General features: G+C 37.0%; 1 protein-coding gene across 7 annotated transcripts in view; it reads left to right on the forward strand.

Annotated features, from left to right (window-relative positions):
- BBX (BBX high mobility group box domain containing) overlaps positions 1-18,319 on the forward strand; it is a 279,825-nt gene that overhangs the window by 243,720 nt on the left and 17,786 nt on the right. For 6 of the 7 annotated variants that reach the window (XM_061194151.1, XM_061194153.1, XM_061194152.1 and 3 more), the window contains 5 exons: positions 105-1,113; positions 2,142-2,280; positions 5,449-5,597; positions 14,327-14,416; positions 15,778-15,837. In XM_061194151.1, coding sequence (XP_061050134.1) covers positions 105-1,113; positions 2,142-2,280; positions 5,449-5,597; positions 14,327-14,416; positions 15,778-15,837 — 1,447 coding nt within the window. The remainder of the gene's footprint in view (positions 1-104; positions 1,114-2,141; positions 2,281-5,448; positions 5,598-14,326; positions 14,417-15,777; positions 15,838-18,319) is intronic. The other variant, XM_061194156.1, reaches the window with a different exon arrangement.

Here is an 18,319-nt window from a genome sequence, read left to right on the forward strand (position 1 = left end):
AGTTTGTTTTGATTATTTTTTAAAAGGATGTAATTTAAAAGTTTAAGCTAATTTCAAGTATAGAATAATGTATTTTGGTTGTTCTCTCATGTTTAACTGTTTAGATGTGCCTGGCATCAGAGGGGGTGAAAATGGAAGAATCAAAGCTAATAAAAGCAAAAGAATCAGATGGCGGAAGAATTAAAGAATTGGAGAAGGGAAAGGAAGAAAGAGAAATAAAAATGGAGAAAATAGATGAAGCCAGGTTACAGAAAGAAGCAGAATTTGAAAAATCAGCTAAGGAAAATGTAAGAGATTCTAAGGAATTAAGAAATTTTGAGGAGCTGCGAATGGATGATATAATGGGTATAAAAATGGAAGCTCCCAAAGAAATTAAAAAGGAAGAATTAGAGGAAGATCAAAAATGTAGTCACTTCCCTGATTTTTCTTACTCTGCCAGTAGCAAGATAATAATAAGCGATGTTCCCAGCAGAAAGGATCACATGTGCCATCCTCATGGAATTATGATCATTGAAGATCCCACAGCATTAAGCAAACCAGAAAAGCTAAAAAAGAAAAAGAAGAAAAACAAAATGGATCGACATGGAAATGATAAATCCACACCCAAGAAGACTTGCAAAAAGAGGCAGTCCTCAGAATCTGATATCGAGAGTGTCATGTACACCATTGAAGCTGTTGCAAAGGGAGACTGGGGCATCGAGAAGCTTGGAGAAACCCCTCGCAAGAAGGTCCGCACATCCTCAAGTGGCAAGGGAAGCATTTTGGATGCCAAGCCACCAAAGAAGAAAGTGAAATCAAGAGAGAAGAAAATGTCAAAGGAAAAATCCTCAGACACCACCAAAGAGTCAAGACCTCAAGATTTTATCAGTATTTCTGCCAGCAAGAACATTTCTGGTGAGGTGCCAGAGGGTATAAAAGCAGAACCATTGACCCCTACGGAGGATGCATTACCACCCAGCCTATCGGGACAGGCCAAGCCTGAGGACAGTGACTGTCACAGAAAAATAGAGACTTGTGGCTCCCGGAAATCCGAGAGGTCTTGCAAAGGTGCTCTTTATAAAACCCTGGTGTCCGAGGGTATGCTCACCTCTCTGCGAGCTAATGTTGACAGAGGTGAGTGACTTCTCTAAATCTGAAAAGAACATGGAAACCTAGCAGAATTTCTCCTTTAGATGTATTGAAAAGAACCACAATAAAGAACAGTATAGTATCAAAATAATATTTTACATTTGTACAATTCCTTACGGTTTATAGATCATATACATTTGTCATTTTACCTATATGTTTTTAGCACCATTAAGGAGAGTTTCTATTCACTTTGTACATAGTTCTCAGAATATAAGTGTTTAAAGTTACTCCAACCTTTTTTTTTTACTGGTGTTGGCTGGCTTTTTGTTTTGAAGGATCAGTATTGCATGTGTAGAGCTCTTAAGTCTGGTTTTTAAAATTGATGGAAATAATTTTCTGAAACAAGCGGATATGTTTGGCAGAATCTTGACCTGTAGACTCTAGAAGCAAATAACTTATCTAACCCTCCCCACTAGGTAATCAAAACTGTAGTTGAAGTGAAGAGCTCTTTAAAACATAGCAGTATCCAGAAACCAGTTAATATATATACCTTTATTCCATAGAGTGTTTCATATAAATTCATCTATTTTAAAATAATAGTATCTGGCTAGGGGACTACCTGTTGCCAAGCTAAATTCCAACTATAGAGATGTGTGAAAATAGGTCTAACAAGTCCTGAATGAAGATCCTTGAGAGTACATAGTTCTCCAGGGATGTCATTCCAGTAAGTCTTGGGGAAATTAGAATTAATAGTGCATACCAGAAAAGGGCTCCCACACCTCAGGCTGATTATCTAATGGAAAAGCTAGTAGTATTGATAGTTAGTCTGTCTCATGAGTCATGTAGCACCTGTTATGATGAGACTGTGGATCTCAGAGTCTGTAAGTTACGTTTTTGCATGTTCTATTATTAAAGGTGGTCCATCAGGAATCACTCTGAGGAATCTGAAATAGTTACAAATGGCATCATGCAAATGATACCTAAGGGGTCAAGAGGTCACTTGTGAAGCAACTAAGATGATTTCCCTTCCATCCCAGTATACCAAGCACACTCTTTCTTTTGAATTTCCTTAGGGAAACGAAGCTCAGGAAAAGGGAACTCCTCTGATCACGAAGGGTGTTGGAATGAAGAAAGCTGGACATTTAACCAGAGTGGGACCAGTGGAAGCAAGAAGTTCAAGAAGACAAAGCCAAAGGAAGACTCTCTCCTTGGGTAAGTGTCTGTGAGCACAGTCAGACACAGCACAGACCCCAAATGTGGTGGTATTTTCAAGGTAAACAAATCACTAACTGCTTGTTCTTTGAGTATCCAGTCAGCACATCCTGCCGTCTTAGTAAGCACATGAAGGAATACAAATCAAGTGTATCTCATGATTCCTGCTGTTAGCATGGTTGTGTGAGTGATAGTGTCATTCATGTTTTAAGTATAGTACAAAATGTGTAGATTTTAGACTTAGGCCTGAGTTTGAATGGAGGTCCACCTTGTATTAGTGGCGTTAACATTGTATATGTTTTTACATTTACAATGCATCTCTAGGATGCATTTCTCATCTGAAGTTTATGATGGATATTATATAAGCATGTTTATACTTTGCTAATTTTACATACTGTATGTACTTCATTTAATATTTCTGAAGGTTATGTACATGTTTATAAAATAATGACAGCTGAAAATGTAGATAAAATTATGTTTCTACCTCTGACTTTGTTTTGTATAAACCATGTTCTAATGCTCTGAGATTAAAATATTAGATTAAGTATTCTCTTGATACAGAGAATATTCAGCAATTAATTATGTATTAAAATGCAGTATCAAGAAGGAGCATACATCAAGATAAAATCATTAAGAATTATTTCATTTTTTATTATATAAAACAGACTCCTAATACCAATCTTAACAGAAAGCATTTTGTTAGTTAGGAGATTCAGTACTTTATATTGGTGAAGAAATCATCTGTATATTCAGTTGTACTGCTTTAAAAATCCTTTGAGATTTCTCATTAGCCCAATTTGAAAAGAATACATTGACTAGAAATAAGTACATTTTAATATATTTTCCATATTTTTTCATAAGTATGTTAGAGGCATGCAAATTTTATGCATTTGGGAGTATTATATTTGGTTTATCCATAAATATTTGCATTTCTCTTTGTGGGATAGTGTACTTTTTCAGCTGGACATTACGGTGCTCTAAGGTCTGGTTAATCTTAAGGCCCTCATCATACAGTGGGAGGGTGGAAATTATTTCTCGTGATGATGATTCCTCAATATTATTTATATCGAGATGATATATTTATAATTTTATATATTTTGTTTCTAATTTTTTTAAAAGTCCAAAGTAGTTCAAATTAGTTTTGCTGACATTATGCTTAAAGAATGACATGAAAATCCTCACATTTGTCCTCGTCAAATACAAAAGTATTTGCACGACTTTCTTAAAAAGTGACAATCGAGCGTCAGGACCAGTGCTCTATATCTCCTGGAACTACCAGTGCCCTGTGGGTCTACATACTGAGAAATAAGCAGGTCTTGTTGCAAACAGTATGAAGGCCAGGGGACTTAAGCAGGCATGAAGGCTCCCCAGCAGAAAGTTCTCTGGTGCTTCCATTCGAAACTGCTGAAGCTATGAGAGAGATATTTTTACCAGTCTTCTTTGAGGAACAAGAAAAGTGAAACAATCTTTTGAAAATCTGTTCCTGAAAAGAGATTGGAGTGTGGGGTGTTTTCGTTTGTTTTAATCATTTCTAAGGAAGCCACATGTATTTAACTGGGAGTGTAGTTTTCTACAGGCTAAATCAGTGATAAAACTCTGATCTTTCCTCCTCTCCCTTCTTTAAATATTGGCCTATCAGAATCAGACTGTCTGGGTTTGCTTTGTTTGGAACATGCCAACATAGTTCATGAGCAGTGAAAAATGCCAGATCCTGTCAGTCTTCTCTGAGATTTCTAAATGAGCATTTTAAACCTTTTTATCGCAGAAAATGTGCTACCTGTTTAGTTAACTATAGCCAAGGAAAATTCACTCAGTATTGGCAGTTCTACTTTTATAGACTTCTCCACGAAAAACATAGGTAATTATTCTAGTTGAAAAAAGAAGGGACCTAAGGAGTTACAGCTTGCATTTTCGTATTTTTCTTTTGGTTATCCAGAGTATCTGAAAAATTTACGACTTATAGGTAGCTTTCTGACAGCATCTGATTAGTATTGGATAGTATCTGATTTTCCATTAGTATAAATATTTATTAACTGAAATGAGAAAAGACAGTTTTATTAAGGGAGGAACATCACTCCCACCCACCACCCTTCACTGCTTTGTTAGAACTTAGTAGTGGCCTTTCTCAGTTGGCCATTCTGATGGTCATCTGACTGTCTTATCTCTGCTCCCAATTCCTGTACATTTCTCCAAAACTGAGAATAGTCTTAAGTGGACACACCTCAAGGACATCCCTCAGGTAGCAGCCTAACACGTTAACTTCTTGTTAAGTTGGTACTCAAAGCTGCTCTCTTCTCAGTACGCTTTCCATTTTCCATCTACCAAGCACAGCAGTTCTCCTGCAGCTTCTCCCATCTGTTTGGGTTGCATCTTAGCTAATAAGTCTCACTATAAATGAAAGCCAGCAGCTAGCCTAGGATCCAGCAGGCATACTGCCATTGCTGTGAGGGGGACTTAGAGACAGTCAAAAGCAGCCCAAGGATTTCCCAACTTTGCTGGTGGCTTGCTGGTGGCATTTATGAAGTCATTTGTGGTTTGCGTTAAAGCAATGTTGCCTCTCTGCCAGTTGTGTTCTTTGAAAACTGGCTTTACTTTTCTCATTGAGTATCTTGTCCTCATCCTGGTCAACTGCCCAGAATTCTTTTCTAATATTCAGAATATTTGTTTGCATTTTCTTTGTGTGTGTATATTTTAATCACGTACTAGTCAATAATTTTTTTAAATTAAGCTTACAAAATTACCAATATACCATACTATCAATAAGCTTGCACACACACACACACACACACACACACACACGAGAATCTTTAGAATGAGAAACTTGTCTGGATGGAATATGCTTTGTATTGAACTTAATGAAAAATTCCCATGCCAATGGAAAGAACAGCAAATTCTCCACTTTAAAAATATTCTGCTATTTTTATATAATGTTTCTACTTTTCTAAGGTAACAACCTGTTGTGTGAGTTTATGAAGAAAATTGTGTTGGTAAATCTCTAGCATTTCTGGAAAGATGTTTTTTGTCCTTGCACAGAATTTATTAATAATGCCCTAATCCTTAGGGACCCCATTTTCAAATGGAATATCTTAAAATATATCTTAGATCATTTTCTGTTTAAATATTTACATCATGTGCTGATTGATTCTATCCCCTCCCCTCTTTTATTAGCTCAGCAAAGCTGGATGAAGAATTTGAAAAGAAATTCAACAGCCTCCCTCAGTATAGTCCTGTTACATTTGACCGGAAATGTGTACCTGTCCCAAGAAAAAAGAAGAAGACTGGAAATATGTCCTCAGAACCGACTAAAACCAGCAAAGGTTAGATGTGTGCTGTACTTTCCTGCAGTGTGGTCAGAATCTAACTGAAGCCTCTTCTCAGCGTCTGCAGCTCCCTTTAGATAATGTAATTGGGTTTACAGTTGAAGCAGCGAGTTGGAATTTCAGGTTGCTTTCCAAGATTATCTTGGTTCCTGCCTTACTTCTCTCTCTCTTCTTTCCTTCCTAAGTCTCTTCAGCCTTTGTCCTTTGGCATCTCAGCCTATACATTTGCCCATAAGTGTGTAGCTCTTTTGAAAGTGTTAGACATGGTCTTCGACCTCCTGCTCTCCAGAATTCAGATGGGGAATGTTGAGCTTCTCTTGAGCAGAAACTGCTGGCTGAGCCTATTTCTTCTGTTCCCTGTCTGTCTGCAACAGGTTGGACTCTGGGACAGTGAAATCCTTCCATTCACCTAATAGGGAGACTCTCTTCTTTACTGGCAGTGTGAATCAAATGCAAATAAAACTCCCTGTAATACTCCGGCAATATAATTTTTACTGGTTTCGTTAAATTTAGAAAAATGCTGTGTTTTCAAGAATATCAGATTCTACTCTGTGTATATCGAGGAAGCTTTTTAAATTATCAGTGTGACTTGGGTGGATCTCAGCACTCATTAGGGGCAGCACTGTAGTTCCTAGAGGGGTTTTAAAGAGTGGGGAGTGCCTTTTCAGTGGTCTCAACACCTGGGACCACCGTTACGTTTGTGGGGCAGGGGCTGGGGTTCTAAACATCTGAACCCACTCAGGACATTCAAGCACAAGGAAGAATTGTCCTACCCTAAACGACAGTATTGCTCCCAGTGAGAAACTCGTCTTCTGATTTTACTTTAGGTCTAAAGGTTGATGGGCAGATAACCTCTAGTTTTCCGTACAGTTGTGAAAGACTTCATTTGGTAGCTCTCCTATCAGGGTAGTGAATGGAGAGATGAAGAACTAGTGTGGCCAAGGTTTTGTTGTTTCCAGGAGCGAATTCTGAGCAGGATTTGGTAGATTTCTCATAATTACCCTGTAAAAAAGGCTACCTGTTGCTTGCTTTATGGCAAATCAGATTAATTCTTTTGTGTGTGTGTATTTTAGTTGGATAGATGGATAGATGATGACATATATCTTTACATAAATCTTGCCAAAATCTAGCAATCATGGATAATGATCAAAGATAAATGTTAATGAGGATATATAATTTCATGGATTTGGGGAAGTATATAAGGTATATATCTAGGGAAAAATTATGTCTGAAGAAACCTAAACCTTTTTCCCTCAAGACCTAAAACCCCCATTGTACACTGGAATTGAAACAACTGAGGAGACCTGTAAATCAGGATGACTCTGAAAGGTTGCAAAAAATTCTCCCTTCATGATTAAAGGCAGGGAAGAATGTAAAAGTGATTTTAGAATTAGCTTGGTTTTCCGCTGTGGTTAATAAAAACAAGTCTAGTGAATAAAGAACTAAAAAAGAAACGTTGCATCACCAAGTTTGCTCATCTGGGAAACTAAAATAGGGTTGTTCTGAGATCTCCCAAGATAGGTAGGAAAGAAATAAAGCAGCTTGTTGACAGGTAGGTAGCTGAGCACTGTAATAGATTGCCAAATGAAATGACAGTCCTTGTGCCCTAGAGATATTTAGGAATAGGTAAAGTAGTCCATGAGCCCAAAGATGCCAGGTATCGTCAGCCCCGTAATTCTTGGATTTAAAGTTGCTGATAAATACCTGACAAGCTAATAAAATGGAACTTAACTGATTGCTGTGCAGGACGTATTCTCTTTCTCCGCTCCTTGCAGTTGGGAGACATTCATTTTAGAGCTCTGAAGTTGGCCGAATTATCTTTCAGGGACAGTAACAATAGATTTATCTTTGTAAAGCTATAAAACCCTGAAGTTAGAATGTATTTTCATGAGACCTTCTCTTGGGTCTTGGTTGTCTGTTATATGTTTTTCCTCTCCCAGCTGAGATTAACAGTATTTCTTTTGCTATGAAATAGCTTTTTGGAGTTTTGGATTATACTTTATACAGTATCACCTTAACTCTTCCATTATGGCTCTCAAGCCACAAAGTCCCTGGTTCTTATACAGTATATCAGTAATTACATAGGTAGGAGGTCTGTCCAGGCTTTAGATTTTGCTCTGCATTCCAACTTGTGGAGCAAAATGCTATTAAAATAAAGCAGAAATTAAATAATATATTCTGTATTTAGCAAACTAAAGAAATAGTATTTGTGGCTGATTGTAATTTGGCATTAGCAGCGCCAGTGTACTATCCTACAAGTTATTAATGAAATTATCATACCAGCTGTGCTGTAATTGCCTGATCTTTAGAGGATAGAGGAGATTGTTTTGTTAGTCTAGACCCTTTGCATCTTTACATAATGAATCGTTCAAAGCAAACATTGTGAGTGAGATCATTAGTTCTTTAGTAAAGGAGCGAGTGTTCATAGGAAACCACATTTTTTCTCCAACAGTTTGCCATTTGTCTGTATTTTATTTTCTCCTATATTTGTTATTCAACACTTGTTACATTTTTTCCCTGCCTTATACTAGGTACTTTTTTAGCTTCTCCAGGTTATATGTATAGAATTTTTATGAAGTGTAATTTCTAGAGGAAAATGATTATGTATGCATTTATATAGTTACATATCTCAAAATCATAGCACCTGCTTGGGCTTACAATTCTGTTTTTCCAGTGGTCTTCTTATTTATATCTGTATTTCTAAGTAGTCTTCCCCTTTTCCATCGTCCCCTCCGCTATCTCTGCCCTGTCCCTTATGTCTGTGCAATAGGTCTTGTCAGAAACTTTACAATAAAAAGGGATGAAAATAATTGTCACCTTCCTCCAACGAGGCTCAGACTACATTATAGTAGACTTAGTATATAGATGATTTTGGAATAGAATTTCCCTTTGCTTCTAAGAACAAATTATCCAGGAAATTATAATCCATCCAACTCACAATGCAGGTCAGCTGAAGCAGCCCATTCCTATAGTGTTTTCTGGTTTCTCTCCCACAGTTACTTATATATATTCAAATGAAAGCTTTGAATTATAAATCTAAATTTAATTGTAACTTCTTAAGAGGTTTGTTTTGACACATTATTTTAAGTGTTTATTTACTCTTAATGTATGAAGCACTTTTTACAAAAGTTTCAGAAGTCGGAGTGCTCTGTAAAATAGTAATTTTCAAGCAAAGTAGGGTCATGGAGAAAAAGTTAATTGAGTTCAATTTAGAGTGTTTAAATTATGCCCGAGCTTGACCCTTGACTTAATTTCTCCTCCCTTATCTCTTTATCTTTTCACAGTGTTTTTTAGCCCGTTAGCAAACATACTCTTGGTCTTTCTCATTTGTTTTCCAATTCACACTTACACTGCAAGATTGAAATTTCAAATGGTTAAGGATTTGAGATTTTTAAAAATCACAGTGGAATAAAAGAAGCAGGTTTACAAAATTAAAGATTGAGGACAGAAACCCCTGTTTGGGATTGAGCCAACCTGAGGATACTTTCTGTGCTTAAGAGCTGAAATGTGATGAAAGCCAGGCCATCCTTTCGTATCAGGATGTGATAGCTTCCAGGTTGGGCAGAACTCTGTTTTTCGCCCTGTAACTGTTTGAGAGTCTTCACTGCCACCAGACATTTTCTTGAACATGGTGACAGCACATTTGCATGTATAAAAGGTATACCTAGTATAATCCTGAGGGTTTTTTTTAAACAAGGCATGTATGTCTAGCACACTAAGGTGGCCCCTTCCCCTCAGTGAATCCTAACTTGATTGTGGCTGGTTTACTTGAACTTACTCCAGTCCACAGATTCATATGCCCAGCAGCTGGGAGCACTTTGGTATAAATTATTTTTTTTAATAAATTTATTTATTTTATTTATTTATTTTTGACTGCGTTGGGTCTTTGTTGCTGCGCGTGGGCTTTCTCTAGTTGCAGTGAACAGGGGCTACTCTTCGTTGCGGTGCACGGGCTTCTCATTGCGGTGGCTTCTCTTGTTGCGGAGCATGGGCTCTAGAGCACAGGCTCAGTAGTTGTGGTGCACGGGCTTAGTTGCTCCCCGGCATGTGGAATCTTCCCGGACCAGGGCTCGAACCTGTGTCTTCTGCATTGGCAGGCAGATTCTTAACCACTGCGCCACCAGGGAAGCTCTGCTATGAATTATTGCAGAGGAATTTGTTGTTTCACTGGTCATTCATTACTTATGTGTTCATTACAGAAATGACAGCCTAGTCTTAGAATAAACCTTCTTCCCTTTTTATAGCTTAAAAACATGAAACTATAGAAACTGGGCATTAAGCCACCACCATTCTAGTTATGCCGAACACTTGTTTCCTATAATAGTTCTCCAGAGCAAGGTTCACTTAATTCACCTTACTTGCTGACCTTGAAAAGTTTTCATACCATGCTAATACTGAAATGGCTCCTATGTCACTACACTTCTCAGCCAAAACATGTCCATTTTTCAGCAAACCATGAACAACATTAATGTTTTGGAAAAGTTATTGTTAATGTCTCTATGGCACCCCTCTTACCCTCTCAGATTGTGGTTTGTCTCTGCTATTTTCTACCCAGCTGTGAAGTTGGGGTGCAAAAGAGATTGATACCTTCAAAACACAGGTCATCCAGCCCAAAAATGTAAGTGGAGTCCTAAGCTAGTTTATATGCCAGCAACAGGTGATTTTGTCATAAGGAAGTGGAAGCTGATACAAACAGTCAAGAAATTTGGTAGGAAGATGAGGAGATGAGATGGCATGGAAACGTGAGATGGTGGCTTAGTGAAAGACAGTTGCTTTCTGAATGATTCCTTCTAAAACTCTTTTCTCTGCTTTTGACTTCCTACCTTCTTTTCCCTCCATGGACATTTCTGTGTTAATAGAATAATTAACTAAGGAAAAAATAGTAGTATATGTGCTATTTATTACAAACTTTGACTTTATTTTCCTTGAACAAAATATCAAACATATGTACCATACTGGTGGGCAGGAATCAAATTGTTCACTTCTTGACTCTAAAATTACTGCTTTTCAGTGAATACCATCATATCTTATCTATTACTCCTTCAAGTTTGTCACTTTCTTTTTTATCTGAACTTGTCATTTGCTTAGATTTGTTTTATAGTTATAGTTTGGGGATGGCTAGCAGCAAGGAGGTTTAAAAATATAAGTTTACAGGAGCTCTTCTATGTACTAAACCACCCTGGATGTTCTTTTTTTATGTTAAAATTGGCAAGCTCTATATTTAGTTTTGTCCTTAAATTATACTTTTTAGATTTGTCTGAGTATGGTTTGGTCTGAAAATATGTATTCTATTCTTCTTTCTTAACCCATTCCATACATCAAATCAGTTTGCTTCTGTGAACCACTTCCTTATCCCATTGTTCTCATACACAGTGATGAACACAGAAATCATTCTCCCTGTGAGGCAATAGCTTATTATTATTAAATTATTTTCCTATGGGTAAATCACTAGGATCCTTATGGTCCTGAGAAGTCTCAGAATTGTTTTTCTGCTTTCTTCTTCTTCTGTTTTCTGTGATTACCCATGTATCTGTCATTCATGTGCACTGGCCTGCAGTTTCCTGGACTGTATAAAATACATATGAGTAATTGCAAATGGACTATAGAGAATACCTATAATATTAGTGTAGATTGTATACATGATATATTTTCTTTGTATTTGTTAAATTTATTTTCTTTCCCTTTTTGCTCACTCCCCCCCACCCCAAAAAAAAAACAAATAAGAAGTGTTTTCTGTTTCCATTTCAGATCACCACCACCCAATTCAAAAGTATTTGCTATTGGTTATTTAGAAGGATGACTTGGTGTAGTCATCAAAAAACACTTGTACACCTTTATGTTATCAGTAATAATAGCAAAAACTGTCGTTTCTTGAGCTCTTTATTGATGCCATCAGTGTTTTAAGAGCTTTATTTATTTGTGCATGCAACAGTATTGTTGAGAATCAGTCATGTGTTAAGCACCACTCTAGGCATGTAGAATATATCTGTGAATGAAAACAAAGAACCCTGCTGCCAAGGAGGTTACATTTTAGTGGGACTACCAGGAATAAACAAGCCTAAACAATAAGAAAAATATATAATGTATCAGAAGGTGAGCAATGATATGGAAAAAAGAATAGTTTTGATAGAACAAGAAGGCCAAATATCAATAAAGAAGGAGAAGACTTGAACACTATACAACAGCTAGACCTAACATATATATAGAACGCTCCACCCAACAGTAGCATCATATACATTTTTCTCAGGACATGGAACAGTCTCCAGAATACACAGTATGCTGGGACATTTAACAAACCAGTAAATTTTAAAGGATTGAAATAATTCAAATTATGTTTTCTGACCACAGTGGAATGAAATTAAAAATGAACAGCAGGAAAAAATTTAGAAAACTCAAAAATATGTGGAAATTAAACAACACACTCTAAATAACCAATAAGTCAAAGAAGGAATCAATAGGGAAATATGAAAATACTTTGAGATGAATAAAATGAAAACACAGCATACTAAAATTTGTAGGATACAGCCAAAGCATTGGATTCCCCTTAGAGGGGAATTTATAGGTGTAAATGCATACATTAAGAAAGAAGAAAGATCTCAAATCAATAACATAACCTGTCTTGAGACACTGTTAGAAGAACAAACTAAACCTAAAGGAAGTAGAAGAAAAGAAATAATAAAGATTAGAGAGGAGATTAATGAAATGAATTAAAGAATAGGAAAACAATAGAGAAAATCATTAAAACCAAAAGCTAATTCTTTGAAAAGAACAACAAATTTGATAAATGTTTAGCTAGACTGACCAAGGAAAAAGAAGACTCAAATCATTAGAATCAGAAATGAAATAGGGGCCATTACTACCGACCTTACAAAACTGGAAAGGATTATAAAGGAATACTATGAACAGTTATATGCCGGTAAGTCAGATAACCTACATGAAACAGACAATTACTAGAAAGACACAAACTACCAAAACCGACTTAAGAAGAAGTAGACAATCTGAATAGACCTATAGCTAGTATAAAGATTGAATTTAGTAATCGAAAAAGTACCAGACCCAGATGGCTTCACCACTGAATTCTTCCAAACACTTAAAGAATTAATACCAGTTTTTCGTAAGCTTGTCCATAACATTGGAAGAGGAGGGAACACTTCCCAACTCATTCTATGAGGCCAGTATTATACTAATGTCAAAACTAGACAAACACATCACAAAAAAGAAAAATTGCAGACCACTATCTCTAACAGATATGGACACAGAAATCCTTAACAAAATACTAACAAACTGAATTGATATAAGAAGAATTATATACTGTGACCAATTGGTATTTTACCCCAGGAATGCAGGGTTGGTTTAACATCCAAAAATCAGTTGATGTAATTTACCATATCAATAAAACAACAACAAAGAAAAATCCACAGGATCATCTCAATAGATGTAGAAAACGTAGAAAAAGCATTTGACAAAATTCAACACCTTTTCATGATTCACACCCAACAAACTCAGAAAAAAAAGGGAACTTATTAAACCTGATAAAAGACACCAAAAAAAAATAAAAGAAACCTCACAACTAGCATTATGCTTAATGGTGAAAGATTGGTTGCTTTCCCCCAAGATAGGGAATAAAGACAAGGATGTTCACTCTCACCATTTCTATCCAACATTATAGTGGAGGTTCTAGCCAGGGCAGTCTGGGATAGGGAGAATACAGATATTGGGAGGGGTGATAGCTAAAGAATATGGGATTTACTTTTGAGGTGGTAAAAATGTTCTAAAATTGATGGTGGCTGCAAATATTTGTGAATATAAAAACCATTTTATTGTATACTTTAGATAGGAGCACAGATAGTTTGCCTCTGGCAGGAAGGCAGGGCATGTGGATACAGACACTGGCAGGTGGGTAGATGCAGCAGGAGCAGCTTATAGAGCTTCTAATTTTTAAATTCTCCCTTCAGCCCTGTGACTTGGGCAATATTATCATCCCCATTTACACACGAGGAAACAGAAGTTATGGAAAATGTCAGTTTCACATAGGAATATTAGCAAAGTGTAGAAAGCAACCTGCTTTTTGGAGGTCAGTGCTGTTGTTGGCATTTCTGATGGGTGACTGAAAAATCCCAATTCTCCTTTCTTTGTGTGAAAAAACTAAGATACAGTCTGAGACTTCTCCCCACTCCCCTCCCCCCGCCACCCTCCAAAAAAAAGTTTTGGCAAATATTTTTCTATTTTTAAATCACTTTTTTTCCTCCTAGAATATCCTCAGAATAGGCTAGAAGGCTGTCGGGCCAACCTGAAAGTTGCCCTCAAAGTGCTGTCCTTGTGAAAATCAGTTTCTTAGGAGAGATGAAATGCCAGTGCCATCCTTTCCTTCATGGTATTTAGGAATCTAAAGTAAAATCTTTTCTTTATTACAGACTACATCTACTCTGCTGTTACTGGTTGTGGTCTGTCTCTAGTCACTAAATCTGCAGTTTCTGCTGGGGGAGTCCCAGCCCTAATGGAGGCTTCTGTCCAATATATTTCTAAGGAAAATCTCACTGGTTTTTCAGTAAGTCTAGGGAAGGGCGCTAAGCACGAGTTAGATGAGAAAAGATGCAAGGTGACATTTCTTGTGAATCAGTTTGCTTATTCCACAAGCTGGGGGAGGGTGTAATTGTTTAGAAACACAGTATTATTTTATGAAACATTGTGAATTTTAAATATATTTATATTAATATTGTCTGTAGGTCCTTTCCAGTCTCAGAAAAAGAACTTATTCCACAAAATTGTCAGCAAATATAAGCACAAAAAGGAGAAGCCTAATGTTCCGGAAAAAGGTATTGGTGCCTTCCATCCTCCATTAAGATTTCTTGGCCACGTCCATTGTGAATTCATCTTTGAGTGATGCTTCACTGCACCGCCTTTGCCTCTAGCTCCCCTTTGCTTGCTTCAATGTCATCTGCTCCTGACGCAGGCACATTCATTGTTTCTAGATTCTGCAGCTAACTGCAAAGAGAGATCTTCTTCACTTGGATTCCTACTGAAATCCCATGTTTGTCTCTATTTTCAGAGTTCCATATGAATCCTAAAATTGCTTCTTTTTATTTGTATTTCGTGCATTTTCTAATTTAGTCTTCTTGAGCTCTTCTCCACTTATTTTCTTTGACTATTCTTGTTTTTTTCATGTTTGGCAGCCTTCATAGCAGGACCACATTTTCCTGCCTCCTGAAATCTTACCAGTTTCGTATTCGTATGAAAGTCCCACAGTTGCTATACTTTCTCTGACACTTGAGGATTCTTGTCCAGGAGGATTCCACTCCTACATCGTAACCTATCTCTCTTCTTTTTTTCTATTTATATACTTGGTCAGACTCTTCCCACCTCCTTCAGTCACATAACTGTTATTTCCAGAGGGCACTAGAAATATACGCACTCTACCCTCCCTTTACTCTGAGCATCTGTCTCGTTGTTATGATCTGGATAGGCCCTTGAACCTCTTCAGGGCTCATCTGAAGATTTCTCTCTTCTCACAGGTCAGGCTCCTATTCTTCTTTCACACAGAAGATAAATCCCATCTGGTTCAGTATAGCCACGTGTCCTGGAAGTCAGGCTTTCTCTAGCATCTCCTGCATGTTAGTGTCGTGACTGCCATGAGCCTGATGCCCATTTGCATCCTACTTGCATGGCCAGATGTGGAGCCTTTCGTGTTTCTGGAATGAGGCTTTAAATGCAGCTGTCTTCCATGTGTAGACATTTGTGCCTCTGTGTTCCTGTGTGTAACCTTTTACTTAATTTGGGTTTTATTTTCACCTCCACTTTAGCCTCTTAGTTTTGTTTTGTATGTTAATATTTATTCTCTGCTTCCAGTGGAGAAAGATCACTCTTTAGGTAAAATGTCAGCTTTTATCCTTACCCTTTAACCAATCTTCAGGTTATCTTGATTAAAGTCATAGAAATTATCCAACAACATATTTTTAAAAAGGCAAATTTGTTTCCTTTTAATGCATTTCCTATATGGCCTAATTATTTTAGTTGGCAAATGCAGTTTTGAGACTTAAGTAGTTGAAGTAAAATTCTGCTTCATTTGTGTGATAATGCTTTTTATTGAAGTGGTTTTGTGTATTGTCTTATTTTTATAGTGTATGTGTCTATACTAGGGGTAGAGTTTCACTTTCCTTTTCTGTTGTTGTTTTTTTAGGAAGTGGGGATAAATGGTCAAACAAGCAACTCTTCTTGGATGCCATTCACCCTACAGAAGGTAAAAGAAGCAACATTCATTGTATCATTTCAGGTAGTCTGTGCTGGAAATGGCATAAGATTTGTAGGTTTAAACTGGCATAATTTATATAGGTTCAACCAACGGCATTAGACCTGAGTGTTCATAATTGGGTTATTTTTAATTTTCAAATCAAAACTGATAGATTTTTGATCCTACTAAGGGTCAGGCTGTGTGTCCTGCGGAGTTTAATTTGTGAAAGGGGGATTTGTAAACTTTGAACCACAATAACCAGAAATTAGAGGTTTTCATAACTGAAAATATTCAGTATTGCAGCTCACGTTGCAGGCGGGTGCTCATGGGGAGTCAGATAGGGCAGCACGGGGCTCTCCCGGTTTGCTGGATGTGGGTGCCCTGCAGACGTGGTTCCTGACCTGAACTTCCTTCCTAGCCCACCTCCCACTTCCTCTAACTGTGATCAAATGGAATGTCCCTGAGGCTTATGGTAGCCAAAGAAAAGTCCCATGTTGACTGGTATGATGTTATAGGTACAGATTTTATTTCAAAATTTCCCACAGTCGTATTTATTTGTGACTTTAATTCTTCTTAAATATCGAACCGTTAGGTGAATGCTGATTTCGTGGTGGTAAGGAGCCATCCTTCCGTTCTTCCCACTGATGCTGTCTTTTCCATTTAGATATTTTAGAGGAGCTGAACATTTTTGTAGTGCTTAATGAGGAGTCACTTCATTTGAAAACTAGAAGGGACCTTAGTGATCATCGTTTGATTTATTACCCCTTTGATTTACTTATGGGGAACTTGATGAACAAGTCCATTCTCTTGCTTTCCAAATGTACTCTCATTGTGGCCTAAGTCATTTATAAAAAAAAACTCATGTTTTAAAGATATTTGTGAAAAATATTCAAATTTGAGTTCATTATAAACCTGAACTTCTGTTGTTTGGTAGGCACAGTTCACATGAGCTGCATGTCTGCTTTTGTGTCGTTTTGCTTTTATAGAAAATGCCAGCAGTACATCTCTTTTCTGGCTTGTTACTTCACATTTACAACCTCTATGGAGTATCATTTCTGCACTTTGCTGGCAAAACAAAATATGAATTTTTGTGCTGCTCTCAGCATTAGATCCTAACATCCCCAAATTGACATACATTCACGCTTGTGTATTTTAAAAATATGTTCTGCACAGATCTGATAAATGTAAGGCACTGATGAACTATCAGAGGAATCTAAAAGAGGCATTTAAGACAATGTTACTCTTTTCTTAAAATGATACTGTTCTAAATATTTTGGTTTTAAACAATGAAAACCCTACTTCATATAAAAGGAGGTATCATAGCATGTGCCAGGGTGGTATAAAGAGCGAAGTAAGTAGGAATTAGGGGACCTGGGCGCTAGTCTCAGATCTGCCACTAATTAGCGGTTTTCAATAGGACAGACCATTTAACCTTACTAGGATTCACTGTCCACATTTGTACTCTGTTGTAAGATATGTGTGTTTAGGGGTGGAGTGAATGAGAAGACATAGTAATACATGAACTGTACATTTCATTTCCCTTCTAACACCTGATGATTTTATTACTGTGATATCTTGAGTGGGTGGTGTGATACTAAAAATACCATATTCTGAAGCCCTAATTTTCTGCCCTTTGGAGGGCAGAAAAGCAAATCAATTTTGAGTCTTCTAGGCAGTCCGAAGGGTTTAGTTGGAAATATTTATTATTGTTGATGTTTAATTATATTTACTATTAATGTATATGGAACAAAACTGTGGAGAACATGCACTGAAAATTACATGTCCTTTAGTGTAGAATGCAAATTCATTTTACATGGCCAGAAGAAAAGGAATCAATTTGAGGGTTGGAAGTTAACCAGTCACTTAAAGTGACTTTTTTTGTTATTTATTTTTATAACATCCCCTACATTTACTTGTTCAGGTGGTGACTATGTGCTTTGAGAATTATCTAGGCCCTTTACTCCATCCTCTTTCTCACCTATGTCCGTATCATTGCTTATTAAAACTTTACCTTGGATATTATAAATATATAAGGACAGAAATATGAAACCATAATCAGGACAGTTAGTATGTGTAGGCTATCCTGGGCAAAGGTTAGACAGGAGTTGTTTGTAGCTGATGTCTATAAATGAAATATTGACTCAACTGAGGCTTCACAGCTGTTAGCCGCTCCTGGCTTCTGTTAAAGTGGATGACTTAAAGTTCACTATCCTTTCTTTACACCACCCTGAGTATAATTGGCTCTGAATTTTTTTCCCCCAAAATATTAGAAATTTTCAGGTGTTTAGTAATCACATCTGAGGTTTAAATGCTAAGCTTATAATCTATTTTAAGCATTCTCCCCATGCTTTTAAAATTCAAAATCGGTAAACCACTTCTTGAAATTTTTGCAGATCATAAAACAAAGATGGCCTATAGGCTAGAGTTAAAGTTTTCAGATAAACCAAGATGACCTCCCTCTGCCACTGTGTTTATCTTTCCAGCAACTTAT

This window comes from Eubalaena glacialis, chromosome 6, assembly GCF_028564815.1.
Source record: "Eubalaena glacialis isolate mEubGla1 chromosome 6, mEubGla1.1.hap2.+ XY, whole genome shotgun sequence".
NCBI classification, from domain to species: domain Eukaryota; kingdom Metazoa; phylum Chordata; class Mammalia; order Artiodactyla; family Balaenidae; genus Eubalaena; species Eubalaena glacialis.